This window comes from Spea bombifrons, chromosome 12 (genome assembly GCF_027358695.1).
Source record: "Spea bombifrons isolate aSpeBom1 chromosome 12, aSpeBom1.2.pri, whole genome shotgun sequence".
Classification (NCBI taxonomy): Eukaryota; Metazoa; Chordata; class Amphibia; order Anura; family Pelobatidae; genus Spea; species Spea bombifrons.
The window spans coordinates 33167998-33190482 of NC_071098.1; the positions used below are offsets into that span (position 1 = coordinate 33167998).

The following is a 22485-nucleotide window of genomic DNA, read 5'->3' on the forward strand; positions in this document are numbered from 1 at the left end:
CATGTGTATATATATATATGCATATATGTGTATATATAGGCATGTATGTGTATATATATGCATGTGTGTGTATATATATGCATGTATGTGCATATTTGTGTATATATATTCATGTATGTGTATATATATATGTATATATATGCATGTATATGTATATATATATGCATGTATGTGCATATATGTGTATATATAGGCATGTATGTGTATATATATGCATGTATGTGCATATATGTGTATAGATATATGCATGTATGTGTATATATATGCATGTATGTGTATATATGTGTATATATATTCATGTATGTGTATATATATATATGTTTATATATGCATGTATGTGTATATATATGCATGTATGTGTATATATATGTGTATATATATGCATATATGTGTATATATATGCATGTATGTGTATATATATGCATGTATGTGTATATATATGCATGTATGTGTATATATGTGTATATATATGCATGTATGTGTATATATATGCATGTATGTGCATATATGTGTATATATATTCATGTATGTGTATATATATGTTTATATATAGGCATGTATGTGTATATATATTCATGTATGTGTATATATATGTAAATATATGCATGTATGTGTATATATATGCATGTATGTGTATATATATGCATGTATGTGCATATATGTGTATATATATTCATGTATGTGTATATATATGTTTATATATGCATGTATGAGTATATATATGCATGTATGTGTATATATGTGTATATATATGCATATCTGTGTATATATATGCATGTATGTGTATATATATGCATGTATGCTTTTGACTTGATAAAGGGAGGGCTCCCGAAAGCTCGTCTATTATTTTAATACTGTTAGTCCAATAAAAAAGGTATTACAAGATTCTGCAACATTCTGTTTTTTGCATTCATATACACTGGACTAATACGGCTACCCCAAACTATATATATAGTATGCATGTATGTATATATATATGCATGTATGTGTGTATATATGCATCTATGTGCATGTATGTGTTTATATATGTATATATATGCATGTTTGTGTATATATATATGTATACATATGCATGTATATGTATATATATGCATGTATATGTATATATATGCATGTATGTGCATACATGTGTATATATATATATATGCATATATGTGTATATATAGGCATGTATGTGTATATATATGCATGTATGTGTATATATATGCATGTGTGTGTATATATATGCATGTATGTGCATATTTGTGTATATATATTCATGTGTGTGTATATATATGCATGTATGTGCATATTTGTGTATATATATTCATGTATGTGTATATATATATGTATATATATGCATGTATATGTATATATATATGCATGTATGTGCATATATGTGTATATATAGGCATGTATGTGTATATATATGCATGTATGTGCATATATGTGTATAGATATATGCATGTATGTGTATATATATGCATGTATGTTTATAAATGTATGTTTGTGCATATATGTGTATATATATGCATGTATGTGTATATATATGCATGTATGTGCATATATATGTATGTATGTGTATATATGTGTGTATATATGCATGTATGTGTATATATAGGCATATATGTGTATATATGCATGTATGTGTATATATATGCATGTATGTGCATATATGTGTATATGTATGCATGTATGTGTATATATATGTATATATATGCATGTATGTGTATATATATGTATATATATGCATGTATGTGTATATATATGTATATATATATGCATGTATGTGTATATATATGTTTATATATGCATGTATGTGTATATATATTCATGTATGTGTATATATGTGTATATATATGCATGTATGTGTATATATAGGCATATATGTGTATATATATGCAGGTATGTGTATATATATGCATGTATGTGCATATATGTGTATATATATGCATGTATGTGTATATATATGTATATATATGCATGTATGTGTATATATATGCATGTATGTGTATATATGTGTATATGTATTCATGTATGTGTATATATATATGTTTATATATGCATGTATGTGTATATATATGCATGTATGTGTATATATATGTGTATATATATGCATATATGTGTATATATATGCATATATGTGTATATATATGCATGTATGTGTATATATATGCATGTATGTGTATATATATGCATGTATGTGTATATATGTGTATATATATGCATGTATGTGTATATATATGCATGTATGTGCATATATGTGTATATATATTCATGTATGTGTATATATATGTTTATATATAGGCATGTATGTGTATATATATTCATGTATGTGTATATATATATGTAAATATATGCATGTATGTGTATATATATGCATGTATGTGTATATATATGCATGTATGTGCATATATGTGTATATATATTCATGTATGTGTATATATATATGTTTATATATGCATGTATGAGTATATATATGCATGTATGTGTATATATGTGTATATATATGCATATCTGTGTATATATATGCATGTATGTGTATATATATGCATGTATGTGCATATATGTGTATATATATTCATGTATGTGTATATATATGTTTATATATGCATATATGTGTATATATATTCATGTATGTGTACATATGTGTATATATATGCATATATGTGTATATATATGCATGTATGTATATATATATATATATATATGTATTTATATGCATGTATATGTATATATATGCATGTATGTGCATATATGTGTATATATAGGCATGTATGTGTATATATATGCATGCATGTGCATGTATGTGTTTATATATATATATACATGTATGTGTATATATATGTATATATATGCATGTATGTGTATATATGCATGTATGTGTGTATATATATATGTATATATATGCATGTATGTGTATATATATATGTATATATATGCATGTATGTGTATATATATGTATATATATGCATGTATGTGCATATATGTGTATATATATGCATGTATGTGTATATATATATGCATGTATGTGTATATATATGCATGTATGTGTATATATATGCATATATGTGCATATATGTGTATATATATTCATGTATGTGTATATATATTTATATATATGCATGTATATGTATATATATGCATGTATATGTATATATATGCATGTATATGTATATATATGAATGTATGTGCATACATGTGTATATATATATGCATATATGTGTATATATAGGCTTGTATGTGTATATATATGAATGTATGTGTATATATATGCATATATGTGTATATATATATGCATGTATGTGCATATATGTGTATATATATTCATGTATGTGTATATATATATGTGTATATATATGCATGTATATGTATATATATATATGCATGTATATGTATATATGTGTATATATATATGCATATATGTATATATATATGCATGTATGTGTATATATATGCATGTATGTGTATATATGTGTATATATATGCATATATGTGTATATATATATATGCATGTATGTGTATATATATGTATATATATGCATGTATATGTATATATATGCATGTATATGTATATATATGCATGTATGTGCATATTTGTGTATATATAGGCATGTATGTGTATATATATGCATGCATGTGCATGTATGTGTTTATATATGTATATATATACATGTATGTGTATATATATGTATATATATATGCATGTATGTGTATATATATGCATGTATGTGCATATATGTGTATATATATTCATATATGTGTATATATATGCATGTATGTGTATATATATGCATGTATGTGTATATATATGCATGTATGTGCATATATGTGTATATATATTCATGTATGTGTATATATATTTATATATATGCATGTATATGTATATATATGCATGTATATGTATATATGTGTATATATATGCATATATGTGTATATATAGGCATGTATGTGTATATATATGCATATATGTGTATATATATGCATGTATGTGCATATATGTGTATATATATTCATGTATGTGTATATATATGTTTATATATGCATGTTTGTGTATATATATGCATGTATGTGTATATATGTGTATATATATGCATGTATGTGTATATATAGGCATGTATGTGTATATATATGTATATATATGCATGTATGTATATATATATATGTATATATATATATGCATGTATGTGTATATATATACATGTGTATATATGCATGCATGTGCATGTATGTGTTTATATATGTATATATATATGCATGTATGTGTATATATATGCATGTATGTGTATATATATGTATATATATGCATGTATGTGTATATATATGCATGTATATATATATACATGCATATATATACACATACATGCATATATATGCATGTATGTGCATATATGTGTATATATATGCATGTATGTGTATATATGTGTATATATATGCATGTATGTGTATATATGTGTATTTATATGCATGTATGTGTATATATATATATGTATATATATGCATGTATGTGTATATTTATGCATGTATGTGTATATATGTGTATATATATTCATGTATGTGTATATATATGTTTATATATGCATGTATGTGTGTATATATGCATGTATGTGTATATATGTGTATATATATATGCATGTATGTGTATATATATGCATGTATGTGTATATATGTGTATATATATGCATGTATGTGTATATATGTGTATATATATGCATATATGTGTATATATATGCATGTATGCGTATATATATATGTATATATATGCATGTATGTGTATATATATGCATGTATGTGTATATATATTCATGTATGTGTATATATATGTTTATATATGCATGTATGTGTGTATATATGCATGTATGTGTATATATGTGTATATATATATGCATATATGTGTATATATATGTATGTATGTGTATATATATGCATGTATGTGTATATATATGCATGTATGTGTATATGTATGTGTATATATATGTTTATATATGCATGTATGTGTATATATATGCATGGATGTGTATATATATGCATGGATGTGTATATATGTGTATATATATTCATATATGTGTATATATATGTTTATATATGCATATATGTGTACATATATGCATGTATGTGTATATATATGCATGTATGTGCATATATGTGAATATATATTAATGTATGTGTATATATATATGCATGTATGTGTATATATATGTATATATATGCATGTATGTGTATATATATGCATGTATGTGTATATATATGCATGTATGTGTATATATATATATTCATATATGTGTATATATATGTTTATATATGCATATATGTTTATATATGCATATATGTGTACATATATGCATGTATGTGGATATATGTGAATATATATTCATGTATGTGTATATATATGCATGTATGTGTATATATATGCATGTATGTGTATATATATATGCATGTATGTGTATATATGTGTATATATATGCATATATGTGTATATATATGCATGTATGTGTATATATATGCATGTATGTGTGTATATATATGCATGTGCATATATGTGTATATATATTCATGTATGTGTATATATATATGTTTATATATGCATGCATGTGTATATATATGTATATATATGCATGTATATGTATATATATGCATGTATGTGTATATATATATATATATATATGCATGTATGTGTATATATATGCATGTATGTGTTTATATATGTATATATATGCATGTATGTGCATATATGTGTATATATAGGCATGTATGTGTATATATATGCATGCATGTGCATGTATGTGTTTATATATGTATATACATGAATGTGTATATATATGTATATATATGCATGTATGTGTATATATATACATGTATGTGTATATATATATGTATATATATGCATGTATGTGTATATATATGTATATATATATATGCATGTATGTGTGTATATATATGTATATATATGCATGTATGTGTATATGCATGTATGTGTATATATATATGTGTATATATATGCATGTATGTGTATATATATGTATATATATGCATGTATGTGTATATATATGCATGTATGTGTATATATATGCATGTATGTGCATATATGTGTATATATATTCATGTATGTGTATATATATGCATGTATGTACATATATGTGTATATATATTCATGTATGTGTATATATATGTAAATATATGCATGTATATGTATATATATGCATGTATATGTATATATATGCATGTATGTGCATACATGTGTATATATATATATATGCATATATGTGTATATATAGGCATGTATGTGTATATATATATATGCATGTATGTGTATATATATGCATGTATGTGTATATATGCATGTATGTGCATATATGTGTATATATATGCATGTATGTGTATATATATGCTTGTATGTGTATATATATGTATATATATGCATGTATGTGTATATATATGCATGTATGTGTATATATATGCATGCATGTGCATGTATGTGTTTATATATGTATATATATGCATGTATGCGTATATAAATGTATATATATGCATGTATGTGTATATATATGTATATATATGCAGGTATGTGTATATATATTCATGTATGTGTATATATACGTTTATATATGCATGTATGTGTATATATATGCATGTATGTGTATATATAGGCATGTATGTGTATATATATGCATGTATGTGCATATATGTGTACATATATGCATGTATGTGTATATATATGTATATATATGCAGATATGTGTATATATATTCATGTAGGTGTATATATATGTTTATATATGCATGTATGTGTATATATATGCATGTATGTGTATATATATGCATGTATGTGTATATATATGTATATATATGCATGTATGTGTATATATATGCATGTATGTGTATATATATGCATGCATGTGCATGTATGTGTTTATATATGTATATATATGCATGTATGTGTATATATATGTATATATATGCAGGTATGTGTATATATATTCATGTATGTGTATATATATGTTTATATATGCATGTATGTGTATATATATGTTTATATATGCATGTATGTGTATATATATGTATATATATGCAGGTATGTGTATATATATTCATGTATGTGTATATATATGCATGTATGTGTATATATATGCATGTAAGTGTATATATAGGCATGTATGTGTATATATATTCATGTATGTGTATAGATATGTTTATATATGCATGTATGTGTATATATATATGCATGTATGTGTATATATATGCATGTATGTGTATATATATGTATATATATGCATGTATGTGTATATATGTGTATATATATATTCATGTATGTGTATATATATGTTTATATATGCATGTATGTGTGTGTATATATGCATGTATGTGTATATATGTGTATATATATGCATATATGTGTATATATATGTATGTATGTGTATATATATATGCATGTATGTGTATATATATGCATGTATGTGTATATATATGTTTATATATGCATGTATGTGTATATATATGCATGTATGTGTATATATGTGTATATATATTCATATATGTGTATATATATGTTTATATATGCATATATGTGTACATATATGCATGTATGTGTATATATATGCATGTATGTGCATATATGTGAATATATATTCATGTATGTGTATATATATGCATGTATGTGTATATATATGCATGTATGTGTATATATATGTATATATATGCATGTATGTGTATATATATGCATGTATGTGTATATATATATGCATGTATGTGTATATATGTGTATATATATGTATATATGTGTATATATATGCATGTATGTGTATATATATGCATGTATGTGTATATATATGCATGTGCATATATGTGTATATATTTTCATGTATGTGTATATATATATGTTTATATATGCATATATGTGTATATATATTCATGTATGTGTATATATGTGTATATATATGCATATATGTGTATATATATGCATGCATGTGTATATATATGTATATATATATGCATGTATATGTATATATATGCATGTATGTGTATATATATGTATATATATGCATGTATATGTATATATATGCATGTATGTGTATATATATGCATGTATGTGTTTATATATGTATATATATGCATGTATGTGCATATATGTGTATATATAGGCATGTATGTGTATATATATGTATATATATGCATGTATGTGTATATATATACATGTATGTGTATATATGTATATATATGCATGTATGTGTATATATGTATATATATGCATGTATGTGTATATATATGTATATATATGCATGTATGTGTATATATATGTATATATATGCATGTATGTGTATATATATGCATGCATGTGTATACATATGCATGTATGTGCATATATGTGTATATATATTCATGTATGTGTATATATATGCATGTATGTGCATATATGTGTATATATATTCATGTATTTGTATATATATGTATATATATGCATGTATATGTATATATATGCATGTATATGTATATATATGCATGTTTATGTATATATTTGCATGTATATGTATATATATGCATGTATATGTATATATATGCATGTATGTGCATACATGTGTATATATATATGCATATATGTGTATATATAGGCATGTATGTGTATATATAGGCATGTATGTGTATATATATGCATGTATGTGTATATATATGCATGTATGTGTATATATATGCATGTATGTGTATATATGCATGTATGTACATATATGTGTATATATATGCATGTATGTGTATATATATGTATATATATGCATGTATGTGTATATATATGCATGTATGTGTATATATATGTATATATATGCATGTATGTGTATATATATGCGTGCATGTGCATGTATGTGTTTATATATGTATATATATGCATGTATGTGTTTATATATGTATATATATGCATGTATGTGTATATAAATGTATATATATGCATGTATGTGTATATATATGTATATATATGCAGGTATGTGTATATATATTCATGTATGTGTATATATATGTTTATATATGCATGTATGTGTATATATATGCATGTATGTGTATATATATGCATGTATGTGTATATATATATGCATGTATGTGTATATATATATGCATGTATGTGTATATATATGCATGCATGTGCATGTATGTGTTTATATATGTATATATATGCATGTATGTGTATATAAATGTATATATATGCATGTATGTGTATATATATGTATATATATGCAGGTATGTGTATATATATTGATGTATGTGTATATATATGTTTATATATGCATGTATGTGTATATATATGTATATATATGCAGGTATGTGTATATATATTCAAGTATGTGTATATATATGTTTATATATGCATGTATGTGTATATATATGCATGTATGTGTATATATAGGCATGTATGTGCATATATGTGTATATATATGCATGTATGTGTATATATATGTATATATATGCAGGTATGTGTATATATATCCATGTATGTGTATATATATGTTTATATATGCATGTATGTGTATATATATGCATGTATGTGTATATATATGCATGTATGTGTATATATATGCATGTATGTGTATATATATGTATATATATGCATGTATGTGTATATATATGCATGTATGTGTATATATATGCATGCATGTGCATGTATGTGTTTATATATGTATATATATGCATGTATGTGTATATAAATGTATATATATGCATGTATGTGCATATATGTGTATATATATGCATGTATGTGTATATATATATGTTTATATATGCATGTATGTGTATATATATATGTATATATATGCAGGTATGTGTATATATATTCATGTATGTGTATATATATGTTTATATATGCATGTATGTGTATATATATGCATGTATGTGCATATATGTGTATATGTATGCATATATGTGCATGTATGTGTATATATATGCATTTATGTGTATATATATATGTGTATATATGCATGTATGTGTATATATATGCATGCATGTGTATATATATGCATGTATGTGCATATATGTGTATATATATTCATGTATGTGTATATATATGTTTATATATGCATGTATGTGTATATATAGGCATGTATGTGTATATATATTCATGTATGTGTATAGATATGTTTATATATGCATGTATGTGTATATATATGCATGTATGTGCATATATGTGTATATATATGCATATATATGTATATATATGCATGTATGTGTATATATATGCATGTATGTGTATATATATGCATGTATGTGTATATATATGTATATATATGCATGTATGTGCATACATGTGTATATATATATGCATGCATATATGTGTATATATATGCATGTATGTGCATATATGTGTATATATATTCATGTATGTGTATATATATATATGTATATATATGCATGTATATGTATATATATGCATGTATATGTATATATATGCATGTATATATTTGTATATATATGCATATATGTATATATATATGCATGTATGTGTATATATATGCATGTATGTGTATATATATGTATATATATGCATGTATGTGTATATATATGCATGTATGTGTATATATATGCATGTATGTGCATATATGTGTATATATATTCATGTATGTGTATATATATGTTTATATATGCATTTTTGTGTATATATATTCATGTATGTGTATATATGTGTATATATATGCATATATGTGTGTATATATATGCATGTATGTGTATATATATTTATATATATGCATGTATATGTATATATATGCATGTATATGTATATATATGCATCTATGTGCATATATGTGTATATATAGGCATGTATGTGTATATATATGCATGCATGTGCATGTATGTGTTTATATATGTATATATATACATGTATGTGTATATATATGTATATATATGCATGTATGTGTATATATATGCATGTATGTGCATATATGTGTATATATATTCATGTATGTGTATATATATACATGTATGTGTATATATATGCATGTATGTGTATATATATGCATGTATGTGTATATATATGCATGTATGTGCATATATGTGTATATATATTCATGTATGTGTATATATATTTATATATATGCATGTATATGTATATATATGCATGTATATGTATATATGTGTATATATATGCATATATGTGTATATATATAGGCATGTATGTGTATATATATGCATATATGTGTATATATATGCATGTATGTGCATATATGTGTATATATATTCATGTATGTGTATATATATGTTTATATATGCATGTTTGTGTATATATATGCATGTATGTGTATATATGTGTATATATATGCATGTATGTGTATATATAGGTATGTATGTGTATATATATGTATATATATGCATGTATGTGTATATATATACATGTATGTGTATATATGCATGCATGTGCATGTATGTGTTTATATATGTATATATATATGCATGTATGTGTATTTATATGCATGTATGTGTATATATATGTATATATATATGCATGTATGTGTATATATATGCATTTATGTGCATATATGTGTATATATATTCATGTATGTGTATATATATGTTTATATATGCATGTATGTGTATATATGTGTATTTATATGCATGTATGTGTATATATAGGCATGTATGTGTATATATATGCATGCATGTGCATATATGTGTATATATATGCATGTATGTGTATATATATGTATATATATGCATGTATGTGTATTTTTATGCATGTATGTGTATATATGTGTATATATATTCATGTATGTGTATATATATGTTTATATATGCATGTATGTGTATATATGCATGTATGTGTATATATGTGTATATATATGCATGTATGTGTATATATATGCATGTATGTGTATATATGTGTATATATATGCATATATGTGTATATATATGCATGTATGTGTATATATATGCATGTATGTGTATATATATGCATGTATGTGTATATATATATGTATATATATGCATGTATGTGTATATATATGCATGTATGTGTATATATGTGTATATATATTCATGTATGTGTATATATATGTTTATATATGCATGTATGTGTGTATATATGCATGTATGTGTATATATGTGTATATATATGCATATATGTGTATATGTATGTATGTGTATATATATGCATGTATGTGTATATATATATGCATGTATGTGTATATATATGTTTATATATGCATGTATGTGTATATATATGCATGTATGTGTATATATATGCATGGATGTGTATATATATGCATGGATGTGTATATATGTGTATATATATGCATATATGTGTATATATATGTATGTATGTGTACATATATGCATGTATGTGTATATATATATGCATGTATGTGCATATATGTGAATATATATTCATGTATGTGTATATATATGCATGTATGTGTATATATATGCATGTATGTGTATTTATATGCATGTATGTGTATATATATGTAAATATATATGCATGTATGTGTATATATATGCATGTATGTGTATATATATGTTTATATATGCATATATGTGTACATTTATGCATGTATGTGTATATATATGCATGTATGTGTATATATATGTTTATATATGCATGTATGTGTATATATATGCATGGATGTGTATATATATGCATGGATGTGTATATATGTGTATATATATTCATATATGTGTATATATATGTTTATATATGCATATATGTGTACATATATGCATGTATGTGTATATATATGCATGTATGTGCATATATGTGAATATATATTCATGTATGTGTATATATATGCATGTATGTGTATATATATGCATGTATGTGTATATATATGTATATATATGCATGTATATGTATATATATGCATGTATGTGTGTATATATATGCATGTATGTGTATATATATGCATGTATGTGTGTATATATATGCATGTGCATATATGTGTATATATATTCATGTATGTGTATATATATATGTTTATATATGCATATATGTGTATATATATTCATGTATGTGTATATATGTGTATATATATGCATATATGTGTATATATATGCATGCATGTGTATATATATGTATATATATATGCATGTATATGTATATATATGCATGTATGTGTATATATATGCATGTATGTGTTTATATATGTATATATATGCATGTATGTGCATATATGTGTATATATAGGCATGTATGTGTATATATGTGCATGCATGTGCATGTATGTGTTTATATATGTATATACATGAATGTGTATATATATTTATATATATGCATGTATGTGTATATATATACATGTATGTGTGTATATATATATGTATATATATGCATTTATGTGTATATATATGTATATATATGCATGTATGTGTGTATATATATGTATATATATGCATGTATGTGTATATATATGCATGTGCATATATGTGTATATATATTCATGTATGTGTATATATATGTATATATATGCATATATATATATATATGCATGTATATGTATATATATGCATGTATGTGTATATATAGACATGTATGTGTATATATATATGCATGTATGTGTATATATATGCATGTATGTGTATATATATGCATGTATGTGCATGTATGTGTATATATGCATGTATGTGCATATATGTGTATATATATGCATGTATGTGTATATATATGCATGTATGTGTATATATATGTATATATATGCATGTATGTATATATATAGGCATGTATGTGTATATATATGCATATATGTGTATATATATGCATGTATGTGCATATATGTGTATATATATTCATGTATGTGTATATATATGTTTATATATGCATGTTTGTGTATATATATGCATGTATGTGTATATATGTGTATATATATGCATGTATGTGTATATATAGGTATGTATGTGTATATATATGTATATATATGCATGTATGTGTATATATATACATGTATGTGTATATATGCATGCATGTGCATGTATGTGTTTATATATGTATATATATATGCATGTATGTGTATATATATGCATGTATGTGTATATATATGTATATATATATGCATGTATGTGTATATATATGCATGTATGTGCATATATGTGTATATATATTCATGTATGTGTATATATATGTTTATATATGCATGTATGTGTATATATGTGTATTTATATGCATGTATGTGTATATATAGGCATGTATGTGTATATATATGCATGCATGTGCATATATGTGTATATATATGCATGTATGTGTATATATATGTATATATATGCATGTATGTGTATATTTATGCATGTATGTGTATATATGTGTATATATATTCATGTATGTGTATATATATGTTTATATATGCATGTATGTGTATATATGCATGTATGTGTATATATGTGTATATATATGCATGTATGTGTATATATATGCATGTATGTGTATATATGTGTATATATATGCATATATGTGTATATATATGCATGTATGTGTATATATATGCATGTATGTGTATATATATATGTATATATATGCATGTATGTGTATATATATGCATGTATGTGTATATATGTGTATATATATTCATGTATGTGTATATATATGTTTATATATGCATGTATGTGTGTATATATCCATGTATGTGTATATATGTGTATATATATGCATATATGTGTATATATATGTATGTATGTGTATATATATGCATGTATGTGTATATATATATGCATGTATGTGTATATATATGTTTATATATGCATGTATGTGTATATATATGCATGTATGTGTATATATATGCATGGATGTGTATATATATGCATGGATGTGTATATATGTGTATATATATGCATATATGTGTATATATATGTATGTATGTGTATATATATGCATGTATGTGTATATATATTCATATATGTGTATATATATGTTTATATATCCATATATGTGTACATATATGCATGTATGTGTATATATATATGCATGTATGTGCATATATGTGAATATATATTCATGTATGTGTATATATATGCATGTATGTGTATATATATGCATGTATGTGTATTTATATGCATGTATGTGTATATATATGTAAATATATATGCATGTATGTGTATATATATGCATGTATGTGTATATATATGTTTATATATGCATATATGTGTACATTTATGCATGTATGTGTATATATATGCATGTATGTGTATATATATGTTTATATATGCATGTATGTGTATATATATGCATGGATGTATATATATATGCATGGATGTGTATATATGTGTATATATATTCATATATGTGTATATATATGTTTATATATGCATATATGTGTACATATATGCATGTATGTGTATATATATATGCATGTATGTGCATATATGTGAATATATATTCATGTATGTGTATATATATGCATGTATGTGTATATATATGCATGTATGTGTATATATATGTATATATATGCATGTATATGTATATATATGCATGTATGTGTGTATATATATGCATGTATGTGTATATATATGCATGTATGTGTGTATATATATGCATGTGCATATATGTGTATATATATTCATGTATGTGTATATATATATGTTTATATATGCATATATGTGTATATATATTCATGTATGTGTATATATGTGTATATATATGCATATATGTGTATATATATGCATGCATGTGTATATATATGTATATATATATGCATGTATATGTATATATATGCATGTATGTGTATATATATATATATATATATATATATGCATGTATGTGTATATATATGCATGTATGTGTTTATATATGTATATATATGCATGTATGTGCATATATGTGTATATATAGGCATGTATGTGTATATATGTGCATGCATGTGCATGTATGTGTTTATATATGTATATACATGAATGTGTATATATATTTATATATATGCATGTATGTGTATATATATACATGTATGTGTGTATATATATATGTATATATATGCATTTATGTGTATATATATGTATATATATGCATGTATGTGTGTATATATATGTATATATATGCATGTATGTGTATATATATGCATGTGCATATATGTGTATATATATTCATGTATGTGTATATATATGTATATATATGCATATATATATATATGCATGTATATGTATATATATGCATGTATGTGTATATATAGACATGTATGTGTATATATATATGCATGTATGTGTATATATATGCATGTATGTGTATATATATGCATGTATGTGCATGTATGTGTATATATGCATGTATGTGCATATATGTGTATATATATGCATGTATGTGTATATATATGCATGTATGTGTATATATATGTATATATATGCATGTATGTGTATATATATGCATGTATGTGTATATATATGCATGCATGTGCATGTATGTGTTTATATATGTATATATATGCATGTATGTGTATATAAATGTATATATATGCATGTATGTGTATATATATGTATAAATATGCAGGTATGTGTATATATATTCATGTATGTGTATATATATGTTTATATATGCATGTATGTGTATATATATGCATGTATGTGTATATATATGCATGTATGTGTATATATATGCATGTATGTGTATATATATGTTTATATATGCATGTATGTGTATATATATGCATGTATGTGTATATATATGCATGTATGTGTATATATATGCATGCATGTGCATGTATGTGTTTATATATGTATATATATGCATGTATGTGTAAATATATGTATATATATGCAGATATGTGTATATATATTGATGTATGTGTATATATATGTATATATATGCAGGTATGTGTATATATATTCATGTATGTGTATATATATGTTTATATATGCATGTATGTGTATATATATGCATGTATGTGTATATATAGGCATGTATGTGCATATATGTGTATATATATGCAGGTATGTGTATATATATTCATGTATGTGTATATATATGTTTATATATGCATGTATGTGTATATATATGCATGTATGTGTATATATATGCATGTATGTGTATATATATGTATATATATGCATGTATGTGTATATATATATATGCATGCATGTGCATGTATGTGTTTATATATGTATATATATGCAGGTATGTGTATATATATTCATGTATGTGTATATATATGTATATATATGCAGGTATGTGTATATATATTCATGTATGTGTATATATATGTTTATATATGCATGTATGTGTATATATATGTATATATATGCAGGTATGTGTATATATATTCATGTATGTGTATATATATGTTTATATATGCATGTATGTGTATATATATGCATGTATGTGCATATATGTGTATATATATGCATGTATGTGCATGTATGTGTATATATATGCATTTATGTGTATATATATGCATGTATGTGTATATATATGCATGTATGTGTATATATATGCATGCATGTGCATATATGTGTGTTTATATATTCATGTGTGTGTATATATATGTTTATATATGCATGTATGTGTATATATAGGCATGTATGTGTATATATATATTCATGTATGTGTATAGATATGTTTATATATGCATGTATGTGTATATATATGCATGTATGTGCATATATGTGTATATATATGCATATATATGTATATATATGCATGTATGTGTATATATATGCATAAATGTGTATATATAGGCATGTATGTGTATATATGTGTATATAAATGCATATATGTGTATATATATGCATGTATATGTATATATATGCATGTATGTGCATATATGTGTATATATAGGCATGTATGTGCATGTATGTGTATATATATGCAGGTATGTGTATATATATTCATGTATGTGTATATATATGTTTATATATGCATGTATGTGTATATATATGCATGTATGTGTATATATATGCATGTATGTGTATATATATGTATATATATGCATGTATGTGTATATATATGCATGTATGTGTATATATGTATGTGTATATATATGCATGTATGTGTATATATATATGTATATATATATATGCATGTATGTGTATATATATGCATGCATGTGCATGTATGTGTATATATATGCATGTATGTGTATATATATGCATGTATGTGTATATATGTATGTGTATATATATGCATGTATGTGTATATATATATGTATATATATATATGCATGTATGTGTATATATATGCATGCATGTGCATGTATGTGTATATATATGCATGTATGTGTATATATATGCATGTATGTGCATATATGTGTATATATATGCATATTTGTGTATATATAGGCATGTATGTGTATATATATGCATGTATGTGTATATATATGCATGTATGTGTATATATATGTATATATATGCATGTATGTGTGTATATATATGTATATATATGCATGTATGTGTATATATATGTATATATATGCATGTATGTGTTTATATATGTATATATATGAATGTATGTGTATATATGTATATATATGCATGTATATGTATATATATGCATGTATGTATATATATATGCATGTATGTGTATATATATGCATGTATGTGTATATATATGCATGCATGTGCATGTATGTGTTTATATATGTATATATATGCATGTATGTGTATATATATGTATATATATGCATGCATGTGCATGTATGTTTATATATGTATATATATGCATGTATGTGTATATATATATGCATATATGTGTATATATTGGCATGTATGTGTATATATGTGTATATATATTCATGTATGTGTATATATATGTTTATATATGCATGTATGTGTGTATATATGCATGTATGTGTGTATATATGCATGTATGTGTATATATATGTATGTATGTGTATATATATGCATATATGTGTATATATATGTATGTATGTGTATATATATGCATGTATGTGTATATATATGCATGTATGTGTATATATATGCATGTATGTGTATATATGTGTATATATATTCATATATGTGTATATATATGTTTATATATGCATATATGTGTACATATATGCATGTATGTGTATATATATGCATGTATGTGCATATATGTGAATATATATGCATGTATGTGTATATATATGCATGTATGTGTATATATATGTATATATATGCATGTATGTGTATATATGCATGTATGTGCATATATGTGTATATATATGCATGTATGTGTATATATATGCATGTATGTGTATATATGCATGTATGTGCATATATGTGTATATATATGCATGTATGTGTATATATATGCATGCATGTGCATGTATGTGTTTATATATGTATATATATGCATGTATGTGTATATATATGTATATATATGCAGGTATGTGTATATATATTCATGTATGTGTATATATATGTTTATATATGCATGTATGTGTATATATATGTATATATATGCAGGTATGTGTATATATATGCAGGTATGTGTATATATATGTTTATATATGCATGTATGTGTATATAAATGCATGTATGTGTATATATATGCATGTATGTGTATATATATGCATGCATGTGCATGTATGTGTTTATATATGTATATATATGCATGTATGTGTATATATGTGTATATATATGCAGGTATGTGTATATATATGTTTATATATGCATGTATGTGTATATATATGCATGTATGTGTATATATGTGTATATATATGCATGTATGTGTATATAAATGTATATATATGCATGTATGTGTATATATGTGTATATATATGCAGGTATGTGTATATATGTGTATATATATTCATGTATGTGTATATATATGTTTATATATGCATGTATGTGTATATATATTCATGTATGTGTATATATATGTTTATATATGCAGGTATGTGTGTATATATATGCATATATGTGTATATATATGTTTATATTTGCATGTATATGTATATATAGGCATGTATGTGTATATATATGCATGTATGTGCATATATGTGTATATATATGCATATATATGTATATATATGCATGTATGTGTATATATATGCATAAATGTGTATATATATGTATATATATGCATGTATGTGTATATATATTCATGTATATGTATATATATGCATGTATGTGTATATATATGTATATATATGCATGTATGTGTATATATATATGTATATATATATGCATGTATGTGTATATATATGCATGCATGTGCATATATGTGTATATATATGCATGCATGTGCATGTATGTGTTTATATATGTATATATATGCATGTATGTGCATATATGTGTATATATATATGCATATATGTGTATATATAGGCATGTATGTGTATATATATGCATGCATGTGTATATATATGCATGTATGTGTATATATATGTATATATATGCATGTATGTGTATATATATGTATATATATGCATGTATGTGTTTATATATGTATGTATATGCATGTATGTGTATATATATGTATATATGAATGTATGTGTATATATGTATATATATGCATGTATGTGTATATATATGCATGTATGTGTATATATATGCATGTATGTGTATATATATGTATATATATGCATGTATGTGTATATATATGTATATATATGCATGTATGTGTATATATATATGTATATATATATGCATGTATGTGTATATATATGCATGTATGTGCATATATGTGTATATATATGCATGTATGTGTATATATATGCATGCATGTGCATGTATGTGTTTATATATTTATATATATGCATGTATGTGTATATATATGTATATATATGCATGTATGTGCATATATGTGTATATATATATGCATATATGTGTATATATAGGCATGTATGTGTATATATATGCATGTATGTGTATATATATGCATGTATGTGTATATATATGTATATATATGCATGTATGTGTATATATATATGCATGTATGTGTATATATATGTATATATATATGCATGTATGTGTTTATATATGTATATATATGCATGTATGTGTTTATATATATGCATGTATGTGTATATATATATGCATGTATGTGTATATATATGTATATATGAATGTATGTGTATATATGTATATATATGCATGTATGTGTATATATAGGCATGTATGTGTATATATGCATGGATGTGCATGTATGTGTATATGTGTGCATATATGTGTTTATATATATGCATGTATGTATGTATATATATATATATATATGCATGTATGTGTATATATATGCATGCATGTGTATATATGTGTATGTATGTGTGTATATATATATATATATATATGCATGTATGTATGTGGATATGTGTGGATATATATGCATGTATATGTATTTATGTGTTTTTACATTTCACCTATAGACTCAGGGGTAATAAACCAATAAAAAGCATAAACAATTGTCCAATTAAGGTGATATAATGGTGCCAAGTCCTTCCTTTTCCAAAAACGCGTTGGTCCCGTTTCCCGTCTCTCATTGTGGTTTGTGTTTTCCAGCTTGCGGCGCATGTACGTTATAAATAAAGAGATCTGTGTTCGTACCGTGTGTGCGCATGAGGAGCTACTGAGAGGTAAGAGCCCCCATGTGTTTTACCCCGACACCCTTTCCGTGTGCTGAGCCCCCCCTCCCGCGTGACTCTAGCACATGCCTTCCTTTGTGACCGCCTGTGTGTTTTGCCCGCAGCTGACATGTGCCGGGATAAGTTCTCTCGCTGCGGCGTCATGGCCACCAGCGGCATGTGCAACTTTGTGGAATCTCAATGCAGCAAGAGCTGCGGAGGCTGCTAGAGAGCGGCCAGATCGTCGGCAGGAGGACCCGCCCCGTTGAGCGAGGGGCCACTTCTCGTTCCTGGACTCCTCGCTCGCTGTCAGTGTGATCACCGGAGGGGGCGGGAGGTGCTAGTATTATTTTAGCCTTTTGTTTTACTGTATTGTACTGTACGTGCCAAACAGTCCTGGGCACACGGGCGCAACGCCCTGTATCTCCACTGTCTTATTGCCCTACACTAGCCAGCCTGCGCACTGCATTGCCCGCTGTCCCCTTCCTTCTCTGCCGGGGACTGGTTTTTCCGGCTCCTTTAATAGGTTGGTGATCCAGCCACGTCTTGGCCAGTATCCTACCCTGGTAAAGATGGGTCGGACCCAGTGTATGTAAGTGGGGGTAATACCCCGCACCCAGTAACGTCTGGGCCGATGGGATAACGGACACCTACCTTTGTATGTCACCTCGATGCTCTCCGTGCGCTCATAGAAGCCGCATCCCCGGAACCATCTGTACTCAATCCTCGTTTCCCCCGATGCTGAACACTTGCCCCTGGGCTATGTACCCCGCTGCCCCCACTGTCTGATCGCTGGCACCCACACTTGTAATGATGTATGAACTTCACGTACCTTCTCACCTTACCCCGTCGTGCCCAGCCTCGCACTTGGGGTATTTGGGTAAAATGATTTTTGTAATGTGTTTTGTACAAACGTTAAATAAAGTGCAGAATTTTTCTTTTCAGACACCGGGGGATAACAGGGCCGCTTTTTACTTCTCCACAAAAGGATCTGCTTTCGGGTACAATGTTGTTATTTTTCACGATACTTTTAATTTAAACAAAACATGATCATTTGGATAATTTTTCTGCAGGATTTTAGGTGATTTTAA

The 22485-nt window shown here is 24.6% G+C and overlaps 1 protein-coding gene across 4 annotated transcripts in view; it reads left to right on the forward strand.

Annotated features, from left to right (window-relative positions):
- The window catches only part of MFAP2 (microfibril associated protein 2), a 34186-nt gene extending 11844 nt beyond the window's left edge, over positions 1-22342 (forward strand). For all 4 annotated transcript variants that reach the window (XM_053452138.1, XM_053452137.1, XM_053452139.1 and 1 more), the window contains exons 8-9: positions 21333-21406; positions 21520-22342. In XM_053452138.1, coding sequence (XP_053308113.1) covers positions 21333-21406; positions 21520-21623 — 178 coding nt within the window. In that variant the 3' untranslated portion in view covers positions 21624-22342. The remainder of the gene's footprint in view (positions 1-21332; positions 21407-21519) is intronic.
- Positions 22343-22485: the final 143 nt, after the last annotated feature.